Source organism: Hippoglossus stenolepis, chromosome 4 (assembly GCF_022539355.2).
Source record: "Hippoglossus stenolepis isolate QCI-W04-F060 chromosome 4, HSTE1.2, whole genome shotgun sequence".
Taxonomy (NCBI): domain Eukaryota; kingdom Metazoa; phylum Chordata; class Actinopteri; order Pleuronectiformes; family Pleuronectidae; genus Hippoglossus; species Hippoglossus stenolepis.
Genome location: NC_061486.1, coordinates 6872161 through 6890383, shown reverse-complemented (window position 1 = coordinate 6890383; position 18223 = coordinate 6872161). Strand labels below are relative to the sequence as shown.

The window sequence follows — 18223 nt, the reverse complement described above, 5'->3', positions numbered from 1 at the left end:
GGTTAGCACACCATCGCTATGAGCGCGTCTTTGATGCGAGCTGCTCAGTGTGTGTGCGCGCAGAGAGAGAGGTAAGACAAGGGGGTCAAATGCTGAGAGGGGAGCGAGAAATGTAGAGACAAAGTGGGAGGCTCATAGAGGGAGAGGACGAGAGGTGTTTGTCCCACAAGACAAAGCCGGAGGCAAGGTGAGGAGCATCGATATGGAAAGGGCCTAGCACACAGCGTAGCCGCCGCACTAACTGTGAACAAGGCAGATTTTCTTTTTTGCTTGTGGCATAAACAACTCTCATGAAGGAGCGGAGGAATTATGTTGTAACGTGAGTACAGCTGCGCCGGAGGGGAGCTCATCCATTGTAAAAAACTATTTTAATACCCATAAACCTGTCAGTTGACCAGAATGCAGCAGATTTGAATACGATTTCCGCTACCGTGAAAATGTGACAGTTTTCCTCACCTGTGAAATATAACGGAAACCTCCCCATTATGGTTTTATTTCTTATGCGGTAAAATATATTGCATTTTGCTGTTTTCCAGACATGAACTTTTTTCCTGTCGCTGCTTCGTAGTGTTGAGGAAGTAAGAAAGACCTATTCTGCTGCAGCTGGGCCTGGAAGCGGTCGCGTATAACCAAGAACATCTGGGGCTGCTTAGCCATTTGATATTTACTCGGTATTCATTTTACAGTCCATTCATCCCTCCTTCGTATCCTCAGGTAATATTTGATGATGTTTGACCCCCGATAGCCCGACACTGTGGCAGCTTGTGAAGCAAATAGAGCTAATTTGTTCTATTTTCTTTATATGTGGCGCCCTCTCTCTTTTTTGCTTCTACAGTTCTTCCTTTCTTGGCTCCTTTTCTCTGCTGTTATCATTCATTCTCCTTCCCTTCCCTGTCCATTCTGTTATAAGGGAAAATAAAAATAAAAAAGAGCCAAAGGCGAGACCCATGCTCTGCTCAGTGTCTCTGCAGGATTGACTCCGGGTGCCTTCTGATAAATCTTAAATCCCTAGTGGGTCTGTTTTTGTATCCTTCCAAAGATTTGCCGGGAAGCTTGTTATACTTGGTTTAATTTCCTCAGAACAAAGCTCATCTGATCTTCCCACCCAGACTTGTGTGTGGCATTAAGTCTTCATTTTCATTAATGTTGGAGGGGCAGCACGGGAATCTCATTTTAATTTGACATTTAAACATCTGTTTTCAATTTCCTGAGGCGAAGACGGCGTGAGTGTGTGCATGTGTGTGCGGGTGAGGGGGTGGGTGGACGAGGGATAGTTTGTGGGGGTGATGAACCTGGGAGTTGTCAGAGCTGAGAGCAGCCATCTCCGCTGACCTTTAAACGAGGGTTTGGGTGTAAGAAATGATGGCGGCTAATTGCGTTAGCCTCAGCGCAGCTCCACTTTGCTACTGTGGACCCAGGGAGCGATTTATCATACAGTACAGCAAAGTGTGGTTAGGCTTGGCTTGGCAGGACCCAACAGATGTTTGCCTCTGCATACTAAACCTCTGCTTTGATAGATGTAGTTGTTTTACGCAGAGTCAGCTGTTTGCGTTGCAGTGAGACACGCCGGCCAGATGAGACACAATGTGTTTTGTTTTTTAGTGAAAAAGCGGTGGAAACACAATGCAATAGATATCTTTTATCCCGACAAAGTGTATTGACAAATGTCCAGCTCCGGATATTCACTGTGTTCATCCCATCATCGGCATATTTGAGCAAATCCAGGACAGACAAAGAGGCGTCTTCATGCTGGGACTTGTGACTTCGGCCCATTTTCACATATTAAGCCACAAACTGAAAAAATCTGTACACACAAACACACGGATACACACACACACATGGAGCTTGGCCTGTGTTAATAGTGAAGGAAATATTATCTGCTGGGGGACAGCTGCAGGCTCACTAGAGAGACAGAATGGTAGAGTAGGCTCATTATCCCAAACACAGACACGGACCACACCAGATACACACACATGCACACACATGCACACTTTCAGGACAGTGCACAGCGTGAGAGCCTCTCTATCCCATTCTTTTTTTCACCCAATTCTGGGTCCCAGAGCAGGAACAGTGAGGGAGTCAGGAGGAGAGGGGGCGTGTGCAGGATAAATACAGGAAGGAGAGTCGTTGGATACCTTATTTAAACCAGGGGGCCAGAGGCAACCAATTCCTCCACAGCTCCGGATCTGACAGGGCTTCTGGCAGAGGAGTCGGGGCTTTGTACCCCATCCAGATCTGGGTCCATCTGTCTGTCTGTTAGACTGTCTGGCTGCCACTCTCTCTCCCCCCCCTTACTCACGCTGCCTCCATCCCAAAGGATTTTGTTTTCAGATACACAGATGTTCGGGGCTGTTCTGCCGTGCTACACTCAGCTGTGTTTATAACAAAGAGGTGTTGGTTTGGAGGAGGAGAGAGGGCAGCGAGGTGGGGGAGTGAGTGCTGCGGAGGAGGAGGTGGAGGTCACTGCGCTGTTGGTGTAAACACTGAATGATGCCAGCTCTCCCTCTGGCCTCCAGCTAGTCAGCACAGCATCCCTTTCCCCCCCCTGTTTTTCCTCCACACATCCCTTTTTCATTTTCCACAGGGACAGATGCATCTGCATGTAAGTTGAAAGAGTTACAGCGAGGCCAGCAGGGGAGGTGGAGACCAACTGAGAGCAGATGAGGTGCACTTAATGCTACAGTTAAAGTCCCTGGGCTCGCTCATCCAAGCGTTTATTACAGGCTCTGCATTTGCCATGCAGGGAAAACATGAATTCTCTGACAGACTTTGCACTGTTGAGTTCTTAAGAACACTTTGGTCTCGATCAACAGGATATTGCTCAATCGTTATCGCTCACGCAAGATGTTTAGTCTTTACACACTTTTATCAAGTAGAGAAAAACAAGAATGGGAGATGTTTGAACAGAAAAATGCACGTTTGCATATATCGGAGTGAAGGCTGCATATACGGCACCAGCAGTGTTTGACTCACCTTGATTCCCTAAAGCTGACTTTTTACAATAACGCTCCTCAGAACAGGTTGACCTCGCTGGAACAAACAGAGACGGTGTTTCTTCAGATGGGGCTGGTGCTCTAATGGATCGGATGTTTACTGTTTACATTTTCATTCCTGAATGACTGTATCTGCTTTTAAGTGCAGCGAATGAGCTCATTGCCACACAGCTGTACCACTGAGTTTGGGTTGGATCAGAGCGAGTGTAGAGAGTTAAGGGGGTCACACACACACACACACACACACACACACACACACACACACACACACACACACACACAGTTGTTATTCATCTCTGTGCAGCACAGTGTGCATACATCTGCAGATGCCTCCCTCATCCTGATGAAGCCGTTTGCTTTGTTTCTAATAAATTATTTTTCTACGCTGAGCATTGAAGAAATGTCGGAGCTGTACACATGAAGGTTGGGACGTGATGATGCAGCGAAAGACTGGGAAAAGCTATTATACTGCCCGTCGTTTTCTAAAGTCGTGTCCTTACTGTTGCATTGGATTCCAACTCGGTGGAAGATGAAGCAAGGAGAAGTATCTAACAGAAAATGGCTTAAAGGGTTTAGTCAGGAATTTGTTGGCTGTCAGTAGGTGAGGGGTCCAGGGGTGAGTTAGACTTTGATCTGTAACTAAGGTGACTTTAGAGCAAACTGAAGAGCGTGAGACAACAGACGGCAAAAGCTCTGTTTTATCCCCAAAACACAGACAAAATAACCCACCAGCGTATATTCACATGCATTTAAAGAGATAATGCACGTGCACACACGGCGCTGACCTCACATACTTTGTGTGTGGCCTGAATTACAGCCTGAAATTTACAAGCGCTGTTTCTTTTTTTTTTTATAAGTGTATGCACTGGAGCTGGGAAAATGATTACTGGCATGCTGTCTGCAGAAGTGAGCTTGTTGCTTTTTCATTACTTTCTCAATAAAGCTCCAGTTTATCTTGAACACCAGAGATGTTGGAGGCCATAGAACTGCTGGTCCTCTGCCCCTCGGAAAGTAGATATGCATTGATCTGCTTGTAGCAACTACCAGTTAGTAATGATATTGATGTGATATTCCGATAAGGCAGGCAGGCGAAGAGTAATGATTTGAGGTGAGGCGGGTTTTTTGCAATTTTACATTCGGCCCCAAATGAAAATCCGATTTGCTCATTTAATCTCTTCAAATCTTCCCATCTATTAGTATCAAATTTGTGCCAATGAGAATGAGAAGCTACGAACCCCTAATGTCCAAATAATGGAAATCCATGGCTGTGTCATCTTTTTTTACACCACCCTCTCCGGGGAAAATCAATGCAAATAAGAGTCATATCCTTCGCAAGTTCTTAGCAAGGCAGCGATGGTGGATTGGATCTAATGTAGATTTTCATCTGTGTCAAGGCACCATGGGTGTATGAGGGCGGGGGATGTAAATACAGAGTGTCAGGGAGAGATGAGGAAGCGGTGATGGAGAGGTTGTGATCAGCGTGTACTGAAGTGTGTGTGAGCTTGATTGCATGTAGGTCTGTTTGGTTCGTTCAACAAAGAACAAGGTCTTTGCTTGTAGAGATGATGATGGGTGCAAATGTGTTCATCATTACTGTTGTAAAGCTTATTCACAGTAACGTTATTGGGGAGCCGGCTATTAAAATATGTCCTTTATGAATGTACCAAGAGCTTTAATTGTTTTGTACATTGCAATCATTGGCTTCTTCGACTTGCTGTTCTTTTCCTGACGAAGGACTTTTTTCCCCTTTCTGTTTTCTTGCAGTTCTACGAGACGACTTTAGACAAAACCCTGCAGATGTGATCGTGGCGGCCGGAGAACCAGCGGTCCTGGAGTGTATGCCCCCACGTGGACATCCTGAACCCACCATATCATGGAAGAAAGATGCCGTGAACATCGACGACCGAGACGAGAGGATCACTGTAAGCAAACTGACATTTATTTCTGAAAACTGCAGTGATTTTAACATTTATATTGCTGACACGCAGCCTAAATCATGGCCTGGAGACTGATTCGTATATTAGGATGATGATGACGGCCCAGTGATGCGAGTCAAGTCATTTCCAACACCTCAGTGTATGTTGAAAGATTGATTTGTTTGACTAATTATTCACGTGCTGCAATTACCGAATCCAAAGCAGCCCATTTCGGTGGCTACAGCCTTTAATGACGACGGTATAGAATCGGTCGTGCTTCATTAGTCAGCAGCAGGGCATTGATTTGGGATGTTTTGCTGATTGAATCAACCAGGAGAAGCATAGTTTAGGAGGGAGAAATGAGCTGACTGGAATCTAAGAGGAGAAAGCTGTACTCAGCGGCAGCAGCACCTACAGAATCCAAACAACTCTCGACATCGGATTTACAGTGAAACCACCACTTTAACCACCTTAATTAAAACAACACTGAGCCAGCACTGCTGCATCAATCAACTCTACTGGCTTGCTTACTTAAAAACTGTCTTAAATACTTCAAGCTCAAACAGTTTCAACCAAACACTACTTTGTGTCCATAGCCATTTTCCCTTCAGCAGGAAGAGTCTTGTAGTTGTGTTTGATTATACTGATTGGATGTGGGCTTTAGGGAAGTAAAGGCTCTGACTCAGCACTCGGCTAACACAAGCAGGTACTGAGAAGGAAGAAGTTAGCGGTGGGTCTGGATCCCATTTTCAAATCTGACTGTTGGGGTTTCAAAGTTCCCACATTGCACAGTCACATAGTTTGGCCCCCAAGTGCTGACGGTGGCTAACTTAACGGTACAGTCATGGAAAATCACATCTTCCCCAGATAATGAATACAAGGCACCAACGATGGTCGTCTCTCTTTGCCTGTAGCATTCTAGCTTAGGAAAATCCAGCCTGGACTACTTTTCATTTTCATTACTGGGGATGTTGCTGGTGAGTCTTCAGCAGAGGACTGTACATGACTAAACATTGTTTTTCCCACTGAGGGCCAGTTGAGGTTGCGCACATTGAGCCCTTGACTTTAACTCCTTAACCGTGCGAGTACCCTCCCTCCTTCTGATTGAGAGAAGATTGAGAGTCCGTGTCTGGCCACCGAGCAGCATAACTGAAATAAACAAGCGCATAACCTAGTTTAAAAGGAATTAAATCATATCTGCTCCTTGAGTTTAGTGGTTAGTGTAGGTGAGGTACACTGAGGACAAAGCATCCCTCTATGACTCTTGCACACATGGCCTCTCCCATAATTATATTTTAGCTCCACTGAGCACACACACGCACTATTTGATTTGTTTATTTGCACAGTAACATCATTTCCACCCCCTGCATGGTGGAAGTGGGGACTTATCTCACTGCTGTATATGTGATCTTGGGCATCGATGGGTGAAATCCTTTGAGTGCGCGCTGTGAACACTGCTGCTGTAACGCAGCCTAAGCGACTCAGCGTTGTGTCCTTGTAGCCTGCAGCAGTGTTGGGCCTTCTGTGGAAGTGAAAACAGCGTCTGGTACATTAAACAGCTGGTGTTGCTCACCGTAAACTTCCTGCCATGCACACAAAACCCCACACTCGTAAGTGTTCCCAAATGACCACTTTGAAAGTAGCGCTAGACGTCACGTATGACCCATCGGAGTATGTGTAATCAGCTGTGGCGACAGATGGGAGTCCACGCCCACGTCAACAGATCAAGTTGTGTTGGATGCGGGACAATCAAGGGGCCAATGTGAAGAATGTGTTTACATTACAGTAAATTTGGTCGGAGGGAATATGTGATTGACGAGAGGAAAGGCAGAGGGCGGAATCTTTATGTGTTGAACAGCTGAGCTCCTCAAAGGGCCCTCCTCGTCCAGCCTGCATTGTTGTGCTCAGTTCAGTGCAACACGCTTGAACGTGCAGTCTCCTTGGTGATCAGCAGCGATCAGAGCGGGGTCCCGAACCACCTGCAGTGGGGATTTTCTCTTAGCACTGCACTTTTCCTGGAGTCGGGTCGGCTTGACTTTGGTGGCTCCAGCACAAAGACGAGGGAGTGAACTTCAGAGAGAAAAAGATACTTCAGAGGAAGCTCTTGTGTTTTTCTATCTATTTCAGTCAGCCATGTATAAACATCGATGACATGCCGCTTGCCAATCTCGCATACATACATGGTTTCATGTGGAGCAGCTGTGAAAAGGTTTCACACTGAGCCATACAAAAGTCAGGTAAAACCCTTAAGGCCAGTTTATTCTTTTGAGTAACTTCTACGACGTAGCTCACATGATAGCCTGATGTGACCTCCAAAGAAATCTAAATACACATTGCAACCACTCAGGCCGCAATAAGTGATTGGGCTGTTTGGCTGCTTTGCATTTTCTCCCAACATGTTTCTCAATGGCCGGACAAACACTGCACCAAACACTTCAATGGTCGTCCACATCATCTCCTCTAAAATAAAAGTAATTGTTGTTCGACATTTAATGGCACCAATTCAAAACCATTCAATCAGAGACTCAAACACATTGAAAACCCACAGCCAGCGAGTGATCTGGTTCCGTAACGACAAAATGACGCAAGCTCACCAGCAAACATGTTTAAATGCCCTCAACGTTGATCTATGTTGATCTACGCCGAAGTATAAACTGGGCTTTGCCCTTTAATGGTGCGGTGCCACGAGCAGCAGCTGGCCACAGTCATCTCATCTTGGCCAAACAGGTCTTTCAGGAACAATTAGGGAACAATAAATAAACAGAAAATGCCAGTATTTAAGCCCGGACCATTGTCTGTATTTTAGAGCAAGAGTCTGTCGGCGGCATCACAAATGGCCCAAATGCTGCACATTGTCCCCTTTTGTGAAATGTAGTTGTGGCTAATTATCAGCCTGGAAAATGAAGCGCTGTGTGAATACCAACAGAGTGCACGCTGAATGGGGGCTTTTGCATTATCAGCATTGCCAAATGACATGAGACAAAAGGCAGCAGGATAGAGCCATCTCCCCGTAATGCAGGGATAATGGTCAGATTGTTGGGGCTTTCAGCAGAGTGTGTGCTGTGTGGAGAGGATATGCATGCGGAGAAAAAGAGGACCGCTGCTGCATTCATTTACTCCAGCCCCTGCTGCTCAGGCACTCTAAATATGCCTGTGGAGAATAGGGAAACTGCCACAGACACACAGAGGTAGGAATATGGATAGAGTGGTCGGGCCTTTAAGTGGATCCTCATGTCGAAGCCCAGTGGAACCAACATTATGCCCCCCTCTTCCCCTGCCGCATGGTCTGCCCTGACCTTGGGCCTTTGTGAGTGTCACAGTGTTTTAGCCGTTAAGCCTTTCCTCAAACAAACAGTAACATAATGATACTTCAAACCCCTCCTGCACCACAGGGTACCCTAAATAAACCAGCCTTCTACAGCCTCTTCACGTCCTTCTGCCGCCTGCTTTTTCACCATGAATATTAAACAGGGGTGAAGGGCTCAGGAATGCCTCTGAACCAGAAGAACATTTCCAGTTGCAAAATTGGGCATCCAGACTCTCAGACTTCCCCTGGCTGCTTTATGAAAGCTAAAATCCATTTGCACACCAGCTGAAGTTTGTTTCTCGTGAAAACTGGACTGCATGGTGCCGTGATGTAGATTTGCTGAGACACAGCTCGCAAGTGAACACACGCGTAGGAGGGCTTGACTTAAACATGTTAGTCACTGGGAAAGCAGATTTTTTGCAATATTGTGTGTCAAGTTCTCTGTCAGTGGTTCTCTAATGAGGGTATCGGTTACATACTTGCAGGTGGTGGTCCACGTCTCGCAGGCTGATGTGTGCATTTAAAACCTTAACCAGGCTATTGTCTGTGTCGGCTATGACTGGCGTGGTTGTCAGCTGAGAGACGGGCTGAGGGGCCTGTGCTGGGCCCTGGGCTGCCTTTCTGACTGCCTGAGAACAAAGCACCTCCTCTGGCCTGTAATCAAAGCCCTGGGAAATAACAGACATGACATTCACCTGGACAAACACACACATTCACTGCTGTGTGCATGTGCGTAAGTGCTTGTGCTTGAATGTATGTTCACTTGCTCTCACTTGTAGCTGTATGCACACACAGAAAGAAGAAAAAAAATCAAGAAACCTATTCTTTCAAACATTCCCCCGCCCGGCTCAGTAATAGACTTGAACGTTGAAGTTGTTTGAGGCCTCCAGCAAAGTGCTTGTGGTCCTGCAGTGCCTCAGGTGTTCCCTCAGGGACCTGCGGTTGTCTTGGACTGGGGAAGTGTTCTTTGGCTCAGCTTACCCTGAGGAGGAGCAGGCCAACTGATAGTGATTCAGGCCTCAAGTGGAAGTTGAGTGGGAACAGCACAGAGCGAGATATAGATCAAGTAGTCCAGTGGTCTCTGTAAGCTCCGAGCAAAAAAAAAAAAGAGAAAAACTCTAGCGCTAAGCCATTATGTGTTTTTTAGTACATTTATCTTTGTGTTGTAATGAGTGCTCACAGGCATTCTTCACAGCAATCAGGAAATGTTTTGCAATGTTTGCTAATGTTGTGTCAACCACAGGCCTTGTGTGTCTCCGACTCTGATATAGCTGCTGTTCCTCTCAGTGTTTACCCTCTCGCCTCCTCTTCTGTTCCCTCAGATACGCGGCGGGAAGCTGATGATCACAAATGCCCGGAAGAGCGATGCTGGGAAGTACGTGTGTGTCGGCACAAACATGGTTGGAGAACGTGAAAGCGAAATAGCTGAACTTACAGTGCTTGGTAAGTGCGATGTATACTTTGCTTGCTGTCCACATACAACCAAGGTTTTTTCCTCTGTCTGTGGTGAAAAACCTGAATCCAGATGTTAAGCTTTGATTGTTCATCTCCTAGAGAACTAAACGGTGTCGCTGACCTTTATCAGACAGAGTGTGAGATGACCTCCAATCTCACACCTCACTACGAATCCCACACTGACCCCGGTAGCTTCCCTCCTCTCACCAGCTGCACCCTATTTCACCATGAGTGACCCCTGACCCTGATACTCTCCCGCGTCCCGAGCCGAGAGCTTGTCCAGACTCCTGATTTTACAGCCGGCATTTTCTCACTTCCTCCACCACCCCCCCTTCTCCTCAGAGACCTCTTATAATCTGTGAGAGGGAACAACAACACAGGCAGTTTCGTAAAGATAAATAATTACACTGAAATAATCCTGTCAGGGCTGAAACTGGGCCAGCTCGTTGCTTTTGTGTTTGCCCATATGAGCGAGTATCGCAACACAGAAACTCTGGTTAATCATCAACCACCCTGGTTAGGTTTTGGGCGCGAGACTGAGGGAATTTGATCAGAGCAACCTGAAAAACATGATTTTTTTAAAGCCTTGGAAATTGTAAAAACAATAAACAATGGAGGTTCTGTCACGACCCTGCACCTTTGGGATTCGGTGACTATAGTTAGTCCTGCCTCAGGTTTCTGTGGTTAACAAGATGACAAGAGGAGTTTGACTTTGTGTCAGGTCTTGTTCATTGTCCTGTCTTCCTTTCATTTATTGCCGTCGTGTGTAATCAAAGCCAAGTACTGCACCACTAAATTGTTTCTGTCCTGACCTGTGTTTTCACTATTAACCTCTTATGATATGTCTCAAACCAATATTTCAGGTCAGAACACCTCAAATTAAATTATTTAAACAAAGTTTCTCTCAATGCTTAATCTCTTCCATTGGTTTTGAAATTTAAATTCAAACGTGGCTCACTCTGAATAGTCTGAATAGCCCAAAACCACAGATATTTTGACTTAAAACTAATCAAAACATTATTTAAGTGCTGCCATTCTCCGCTTCGTGATGTTTAATGTGTGTGCTGGGTTTGTCTTCGCAGAGCGTCCCAGCTTTGTCCGTCGCCCAGGCAGCCAGGTGGTGTTAGTGGACCAAAGCGTAGAGTTCAGGTGTGAGGCCCGGGGTGACCCAGTTCCCACCGTGCGCTGGAGGAAAGACGACGGTGACCTGCCCAAAGGAAGGTAATGTATGACTCATCTGCTGGTCACCTTTCATGGCACAATACTGTCCTCCCTCACCCTCTCGCTGTGTTTGTGTGATCCGCTGCTCTCTTTTGTCTGTGCTGCCTGTTCACACATGTTGCAATGAGTGAGCCTGTGCATGTAAAATTTCATCCTGACCACATGAAGCCCTTCTTCAATCCAGATATGAGATTCGCGAGGACCACACCCTGAAGATCCGTCGTCTGACCTCGGCTGATGTGGGCTCCTACACCTGTGTGGCTGAGAACCTGGTGGGCAAGGCGGAAGCATCGGCCACGCTCACCGTCCACGGTAAGACACCAGACTTTCGCACTGCGCCGTTAGCAAACGATGTGATTTACAGCTCTGTGAACAGCCATTCTAAATTCAACGCAATTTGGGCCCGGCTACACCACATCACAGTAATAGCCTTCGGTTTTAGTAGTACACGGGCATCCCTTTCAACTATTCTCTCTCAATTAGTTGATTGATTTCTAATAAAAAGAAACGCAAAAATCTATACCAGCTATAGAGCAGTACACATGGGAGCTCAACAGCAATTGATTCCATTTGGCCAATACAAGTGGCATTTCTCTGGAGGCCTGTCCTTCTTCACGTTTTGAAGACATACAGTACTATTTGTGGACCTATAGAATATCTTTGTGTCTTCTGTGGTCCTCTCTCTATTGGACGTCTTATTAACACAGTTGGAATATAAAGCAGCCGGTCACAGAGTGTGAACATTCAGAAAGAGCCCATTCAGAGGAACTGGGGGCTGGATCACCCCCAAACTCTCCTGAGAGCCTGACGAACACAGGGGCTATTTAATGCCAAGCTAATGGGAATGTTAGGAGTCGGGTTAGAGGAGGGAAGGAGGCGGAGGCTGGTGGCATGGGACCCTGGGATTGGATGGAAGGACAGTGAATATGACGGTGTTGGTGGCGACTCACCGCTGATGCAGAACGGGTCTGGGGGAGATTGCGGTGAAGAGGACGGAGGGGGGTGGGGGGGCTTTATGTGGTGAGGTCAGTCATATTAATGTCACTCCCAGAAGTCAGCCCAGTGGAGATATAAAGAGACAAGGCAATTCTATTACACTGCCGACCCCCACCTGCAAACACAGATACTTCATCTTCACATGACTACACATGACAATTATTTCTTGATTTTCTCTCCAGGAAAGCGCTCCTCAGATTGGAGGAGCAAGATTGGGCTCACCTGCCAATACACCCGTCAATATATCTGCTCCTCTTATTGCCTTTTTCCACTCTTCTCCGCTCCCTGATGAAAGCTTAGTTAATGAAAGGGAACAGCATTGATGCCCTGGTTCAATAGCCTGTTCTGCTGGCTTAGAATCATATTTGCAATGTTTAAGCCTCCTTTGTCCTCAGTGGAAATGAAATGTCTTAACCTCAGGCTAATTCCCTGTGGTCCGCATGCAGAGCCGAGGCACTGACCCTCTTTTCGTACATTGTGCCTTTTCAACCCCCCGTGTTATACGAGTCAGACATGCGTGAAAACTGAAGTAAAAGCACAAAGAAGAAGCTCTTCCATAGCTTTAAAGGACCAACCCTGATGCTTTCTCAAAGTGTAAAATCAGGTTAAAAGGATCGTCCTATAACAGTCACAGTTAAATCTGAACCGACCCACGGAGCTCTCAAAGTTCCTAGAACCATTTCCAGCTACTCTTCAGCTCCCTGAGTTGCATCCAGACCAGGACGTGAGGAGGCCAGGGAAGCTGTGGGCACTGAATAGTCCGGCTAATTAAAGGCAAGCAGGCCACAGTCCCACGCCCGGAAATGACATGCTTCTAATTACAGATGCGGGCGCAGGAAAGGAAAGAAAAGACGGGTAATTGCAGGTCTAAACAGGCCAAACTAGCAAAAACCATGTATAGGTAGTAAGATGTCGCTGTAGTAGTGAAGACAACAGTAATGTGGGGGGGCGGGAGTTTAGTCTGTGGGCTCTGTGGCCAACGCTGTCGCTCTACATCAAGAGTCAAAGAATGGCGAGATTGCTGAGCTCCGGCATAAGAATAACTGAGCAGCTGAGTAAAATCATTTCAGCGGTGAACTGCTGGCGGAGAGAGCCTCACCACAAAATGAGTAAAATGGGCCCAAGTGGAATTAATGTAAATAACTCAAGAATATTTCTGCTAAATCCGCTCTGATGTGTAAAATAACGATAAAACCGACTAGAAAAATGCTTAAGTGTTGAAGTAATTCCCCACAATGTCATTACACAATGTGCTTATCACAGCAGTATATATTGTGTGTAACTGATAGTAAGAGACAGAGTATTTGAAGATATTGTCCTTCAAAGGAAATCCCTTTAAAGAGCCGGACAGTTTATGAGAATAATCCAGCTCTGTGCAGACGAGGGGGGGGGTTTCACAACTTCTGTCGTGAGATTGTCAGTGAATAATGTCGACATTGTGGGAGCGGCGCCCGGGGCTATTTTTCTTTCAATGCGCTCTGCTGTCGTTCCTAACTTAATCAGTGAATCACTGTCTTACTCATGTGTTTGTCAGTCTGCTACACCTCCGCTGCCTTGTAAACATGTCAAGTAAAATATGTAATTTATTGATTGAAGAACATAATTGGACCGAGTCACCCGACGCATTTATGGTTTCGTCGTAAAAAAAATAATAAATAATCATTAATCTAAGCAACATGAGAGTACAGTTGTGAGATGGGTTGTTCAGCTCTTGGGTCTACTTCGCTTGTAGCATAATTGAGTGTGTGTGTGTATTTTAAAAGATTTAAGAATCAGACAGAAGGGTCTGGTCTGGTCTGGTTAGATAATGTTTATACAGTGTTTTCTTAATTAAACCTCACCAGTGAATTTCCACCAAAGGAATGTAAATACAGACCGCATTGGACGCATTTCAGAAAATCAACGTGTTATGTTTTTTTCTCAGCTGGTTCATTTTGCCGTTAGCGGTGATTTATGTGCAGAAAGGTCTTGAATGGAATGGTGGTCCCCAGAGCGGCGTTGCTAATAAGCCATGTAAAGGGTCTGGAAGGAGGTTTGGAACTGGTGCCAAAATACAGTGAATCAGAGGTACTTCCTCGTCAGCAGTCTGCGTAGTGTTACAGCGATGATAAACACCTAAACCTGGTTGGGTGCCAAAACGGAGGCTTTGTGTCACTGTATATCAGTTTATCTCCATTTCATTCGTCTTGACCATGAAATACACTGTCATTGTGTATTTCTTGCTGTCGCACAAAGTTGCAGTGGATGACACAATTTCAGAGCAGTGCGGGATATTTAAAGCGTCCTCCAGTCCTTCCACTGGGAGCAACTATTAATCACACCAAATCCTCTGCGAGCACCAGTGTGGATTTCAGGCGGACCGAACAGCCGCTACCACTCAAATCCCCATTAATATCTCTGCTGTGGTCCTTGGTACGTAGCCTGCCTCCTATTGGGCTGGAGGCCACAATGCTCCGTGTGTTTCCCTCCGCTGCTCTGATCAGCTTATTGATAGAGACTCCCTTCATGCGCTGCAAGCCAGCAGAGAGGCCACAACAAAGTAGCCTGGTCAGATTTAAGGCTCACCTCTCCCCTTCAGGTCCACAACTGTGATCACAGCAGCATGGGGAGAGGTAGGGTTACCTAATTAAAGGCTTAGACACACATGAATGGATGTGTGTAGGTGTTTGTAGGGGGTATGTTCTCACGATTGTGTGTACGTGTGTGTGTGTGCGGAGCCTCTCACACATGGATAGCGCTGAGCGTCTTCTTCCTGGAGTGTTTGATCTGAGTCTTATCTGCATTTTAAAGGCCAGTGATGGGCAGGGGGAGGAGGGAGGGGCCGGTCATTAATCTGACTGACGGCGTTTATGTTTCCGAGGGAGCTGTTGGAGCAGACGGATTAGATAAGGTGAGTGATTGGCCGGGGGAGATTTATGGCCGGAGAGTGACAGTTAACATTCACCTTGTGTTTTTATGGACTGTGTATACATTTGCGAGGCCGTGTTTGAGGGGCCGTGATGGAGCCACTCCTCTGGGGGCTCTAAACTTCACCAAGGGCACAGGGATGTTCACCTTCACACAACACCTGGAAAGAGACGGGCAAAAAGTAAACAAAGCCCGACGCTGTGGACATTAAACATCTGTCGTGTGTGTTTCATTGTATTGCCTGTGTGTATTTTTGTCATTTCGTTTTATTTGATCCAGCTTTTATTTGTTCCTGTCCTAGAGCATTTCCTAAGTGTATGGAAAGAATGTTGAATCAGATGTTCCCCTGTTTATTTCTTTGTGTGTGTGCATTTTTAATGCCTTCCTGGTCATTTATGGTAATTATTCTGTGCTGTGTGCAGCATGGGTTCCCTGGGGTATGAGTCCAGGATGAAATATGACATGTCTTTTATTCACTGAATAATAATGATTTGTACCCATGGACATCACATTGTTATTTTTCCTTATCTCTCTTCACTGTCATGCTGTTTGTTGTTTCGTTATTCATCTTTACATTTTTTTGTTGTTGTGTTTTTTGTTCCCTTTTTAGTCGTGTCTGGTAAGTTGAAATATCACCCGTCACCTATTCACCGCCCTGACAGAGACAGGAAGCTGTCACAGCCCCCCCTTCATCCTCCTCCCATCACCTCTCCACCCTCCAATCAGCACTCATGTTTCTGTTGTCATGGGCAACAGTGACAAAAGGACATTAATGGGTAAAAAAATATGCTCAGCATGGGCCTCCAAGGTAAAGCCGCATCATTTCATTCTATTATTTCCCCCTTTTATGCATTGCCAAACACCCCATCTTATTCATGGACAAATTATGTCTGTATTTCAGATGACAGCTTTCAGATTGCTTTTATTTATGTACGACACAGCCCTTTTAAGAAATGGATTGAAATGTTGGGCGATTTAATACAATTGAGGAAATATCCATAGCCCTTTTGAAATGAACATGTAAACTGTCCAGCCTCTGGAGCTCTACAATCAGAGGGTCTCCTCACATAGATGGCCTATTAGACCAAGGCCTGGTGTCTGCAGTCCGGGTGCACGGGTGACATTGGACTGTGACACCACATTTAGTCTGAAATGGAATTTGTCATTAAGATGGATACTGCATCCTGGCTCGGGCCTGTGCTGTTGGAGGGTGTCAGCGTGGACAGATGGCTCAAATTTATTCCCAATTTCCATGTAAATTTTAATGGTGCCCTTGCCAATGCAAATACAGGGGCATTGGAGTAACCCTTGTTTTTTTTCCTCTTCATTACATCTATAATATGGCTGCATTTTGAATTTGATCAGTGCACTGTTTAATCTGCTGTGCACGCTCCATGTGAAGTTTTGAGCAAGAGCCCGTTTCTCTAAGAACTGATTTGAATTGGCTACAAGCACCAGCGCTTCTGTCGAAATTCCTTTGTCTTCTGTTCAAATAAGCCAGAACACTTGTAACTGTAATATTATGACAACCATAATAACACACTATGGCATGTTTGTCTATTCAATGGCTAACCATTGTCATGGCTGTCCTGTAGTGCCCCCGGCATTTGTGGTGAGACCAAGGAACCAGGTGGTTGGGGTTGGCAGAACCGTCACTTTCCAGTGCGAGGCCACTGGAAACCCGCAGCCAGCCATTTTCTGGCAGCGGGAAGGCAGTCAGGTAAGCAAAATAAACCATGATAAATGTTTTCGTTCCAAAATGCTCTTTATCCACTTGGAACACATTTTAACATAACCACAAGCTTTGGAAATAACTATTTTGTCGGCATAGTTCACTAGACAGATGTTTGCATACAGTGAAACATTCAACCCCTCCAGTTAATATATTCTTGCCAAATAAAAAGTTTGACTCTATGTGTTTTGTTCTCCACAGAACCTGCTCTTCTCCTACCAGCCTCCTCAACCCTCCAGCCGATTCTCTGTATCCCAGACTGGGGATCTGACGATCACTGACGCCGAACGCTCAGACGTGGGATATTACAGCTGCCAGGCCCTCAACATCGCTGGCAGTGTCATCACCAAGGCTCTGCTGGAGGTCACTGATGGTAAGCGGCCTTCCCTTAAACACAGTTTCTGCATATACAGCAAAGCCCGAGAGAGAATTAGAGGAACACTGAGAGGATGAATATTGGTATTTCAGATAATCTTTGGCTCATGAGGATAAAGCTCTTCATCTGAAATGCTGTGGTCCCACTCTGGAGCATATTAATATCTGAAATGAGGTTCGTGAGGTTTGGTCTGGCCTGTTCAGTGTGTTCCTGTCAGAGGTAGAGACTCTCTGGTGCCTGTGCACCCAGACCGTGGCTCAGTATTTGGCTTCACTGGCTTCACACTGGCTAATGTTTCCTTTGGTATTCCATGGATGGCTTGCTGCTGTCTACCGTTGGAAGACTGTGGCTGTGTGGTGAGGTCTGGATCGAGTCCTCTAATTACTCCGCTTAGCCAATCCCTGTCAGCCTGGTGGACTAACCTCGGTTTCGTTTCCACCGATCCCACAGGGACTGGGCAGCTATTATACCGTCGACGACACACCTAGATTCATCCCTGCATTCGCCAAACGTCCTTCTTCATTTCAGACCAACAATGGCACGCTCCATCTCGCTCTCCTCCTCTCCACCTCGTTCTGTCGTGCTCTCTGGATAATAATAACAGTTATTAAAGTTAGCAGGCCGCTCCAAGGCCACCACTTCTCCGCAGGCAGATGTAGTAATTACAGGTCACGCTGACAGTGTTTTAGTAATTGCATCATCCCCGGCACAAAAGCAAAGACAAAGCGTCCCAGAGATTACGCCGCGGCGTGCGTCTGAGGATGCGTGCACACGTACATTCATCTTTGTGTGTTGCCTTTACACAACGCTATTAATTCGATCGCTCCTCGCTGAATGTAACTCGCTGGTAAATCAGTGGAGCTGACAGTAATGGTCATCAATAGAGCTATGAATAATGATAATAATCCGGGGGAGGCAGACAACCTACAGCAGAACCATGATGAATAACACTCAGTAGAGATAAAGTAAAACTGGGAAAAAAAATTTATTTGGCGCATATAATTAAAGTCTCTCTTAAATCTTGATTTGCTTCTTCTTCCCTCATTACAGCGTTTCTCTTCATGTCAAACACGACATGCTCTCTCTCTGTCTTGTTTCTTGCTGTTTGTTGTTGTGTCTTCTGGATGAACACCCAGTGGGCAGGGAGCAGGAGTTTAACCGTCTTCATGCTAATAACTTCGTCCTCTCTGGATGGATGTTTCTGAGCATTTTTCTCCCTTGTTTTGTGTGTTTTACGGCTGGGGGAGGGGTCACGGGATTGCTGGCCGCGAGCGTTCTTCTGCTTCGTGCCAGGCATCTGGCGGCGCTGCAGCGAAAAGA

At 46.0% G+C, this 18223-nt stretch overlaps 1 protein-coding gene across 7 annotated transcripts in view; it reads left to right on the top strand.

The window, feature by feature from the left end:
- The window catches only part of robo1 (roundabout, axon guidance receptor, homolog 1 (Drosophila)), a 210719-nt gene that overhangs the window by 165624 nt on the left and 26872 nt on the right, over positions 1-18223 (top strand). For 6 of the 7 annotated variants that reach the window (XM_047339575.1, XM_047339578.1, XM_047339573.1 and 3 more), the window contains 7 exons: positions 4758-4915; positions 9539-9659; positions 10754-10892; positions 11077-11204; positions 15406-15414; positions 16391-16515; positions 16729-16900. In XM_047339575.1, coding sequence (XP_047195531.1) covers positions 4758-4915; positions 9539-9659; positions 10754-10892; positions 11077-11204; positions 15406-15414; positions 16391-16515; positions 16729-16900 — 852 coding nt within the window. The remainder of the gene's footprint in view (positions 1-4757; positions 4916-9538; positions 9660-10753; positions 10893-11076; positions 11205-15405; positions 15415-16390; positions 16516-16728; positions 16901-18223) is intronic. The other variant, XM_047339574.1, reaches the window with a different exon arrangement.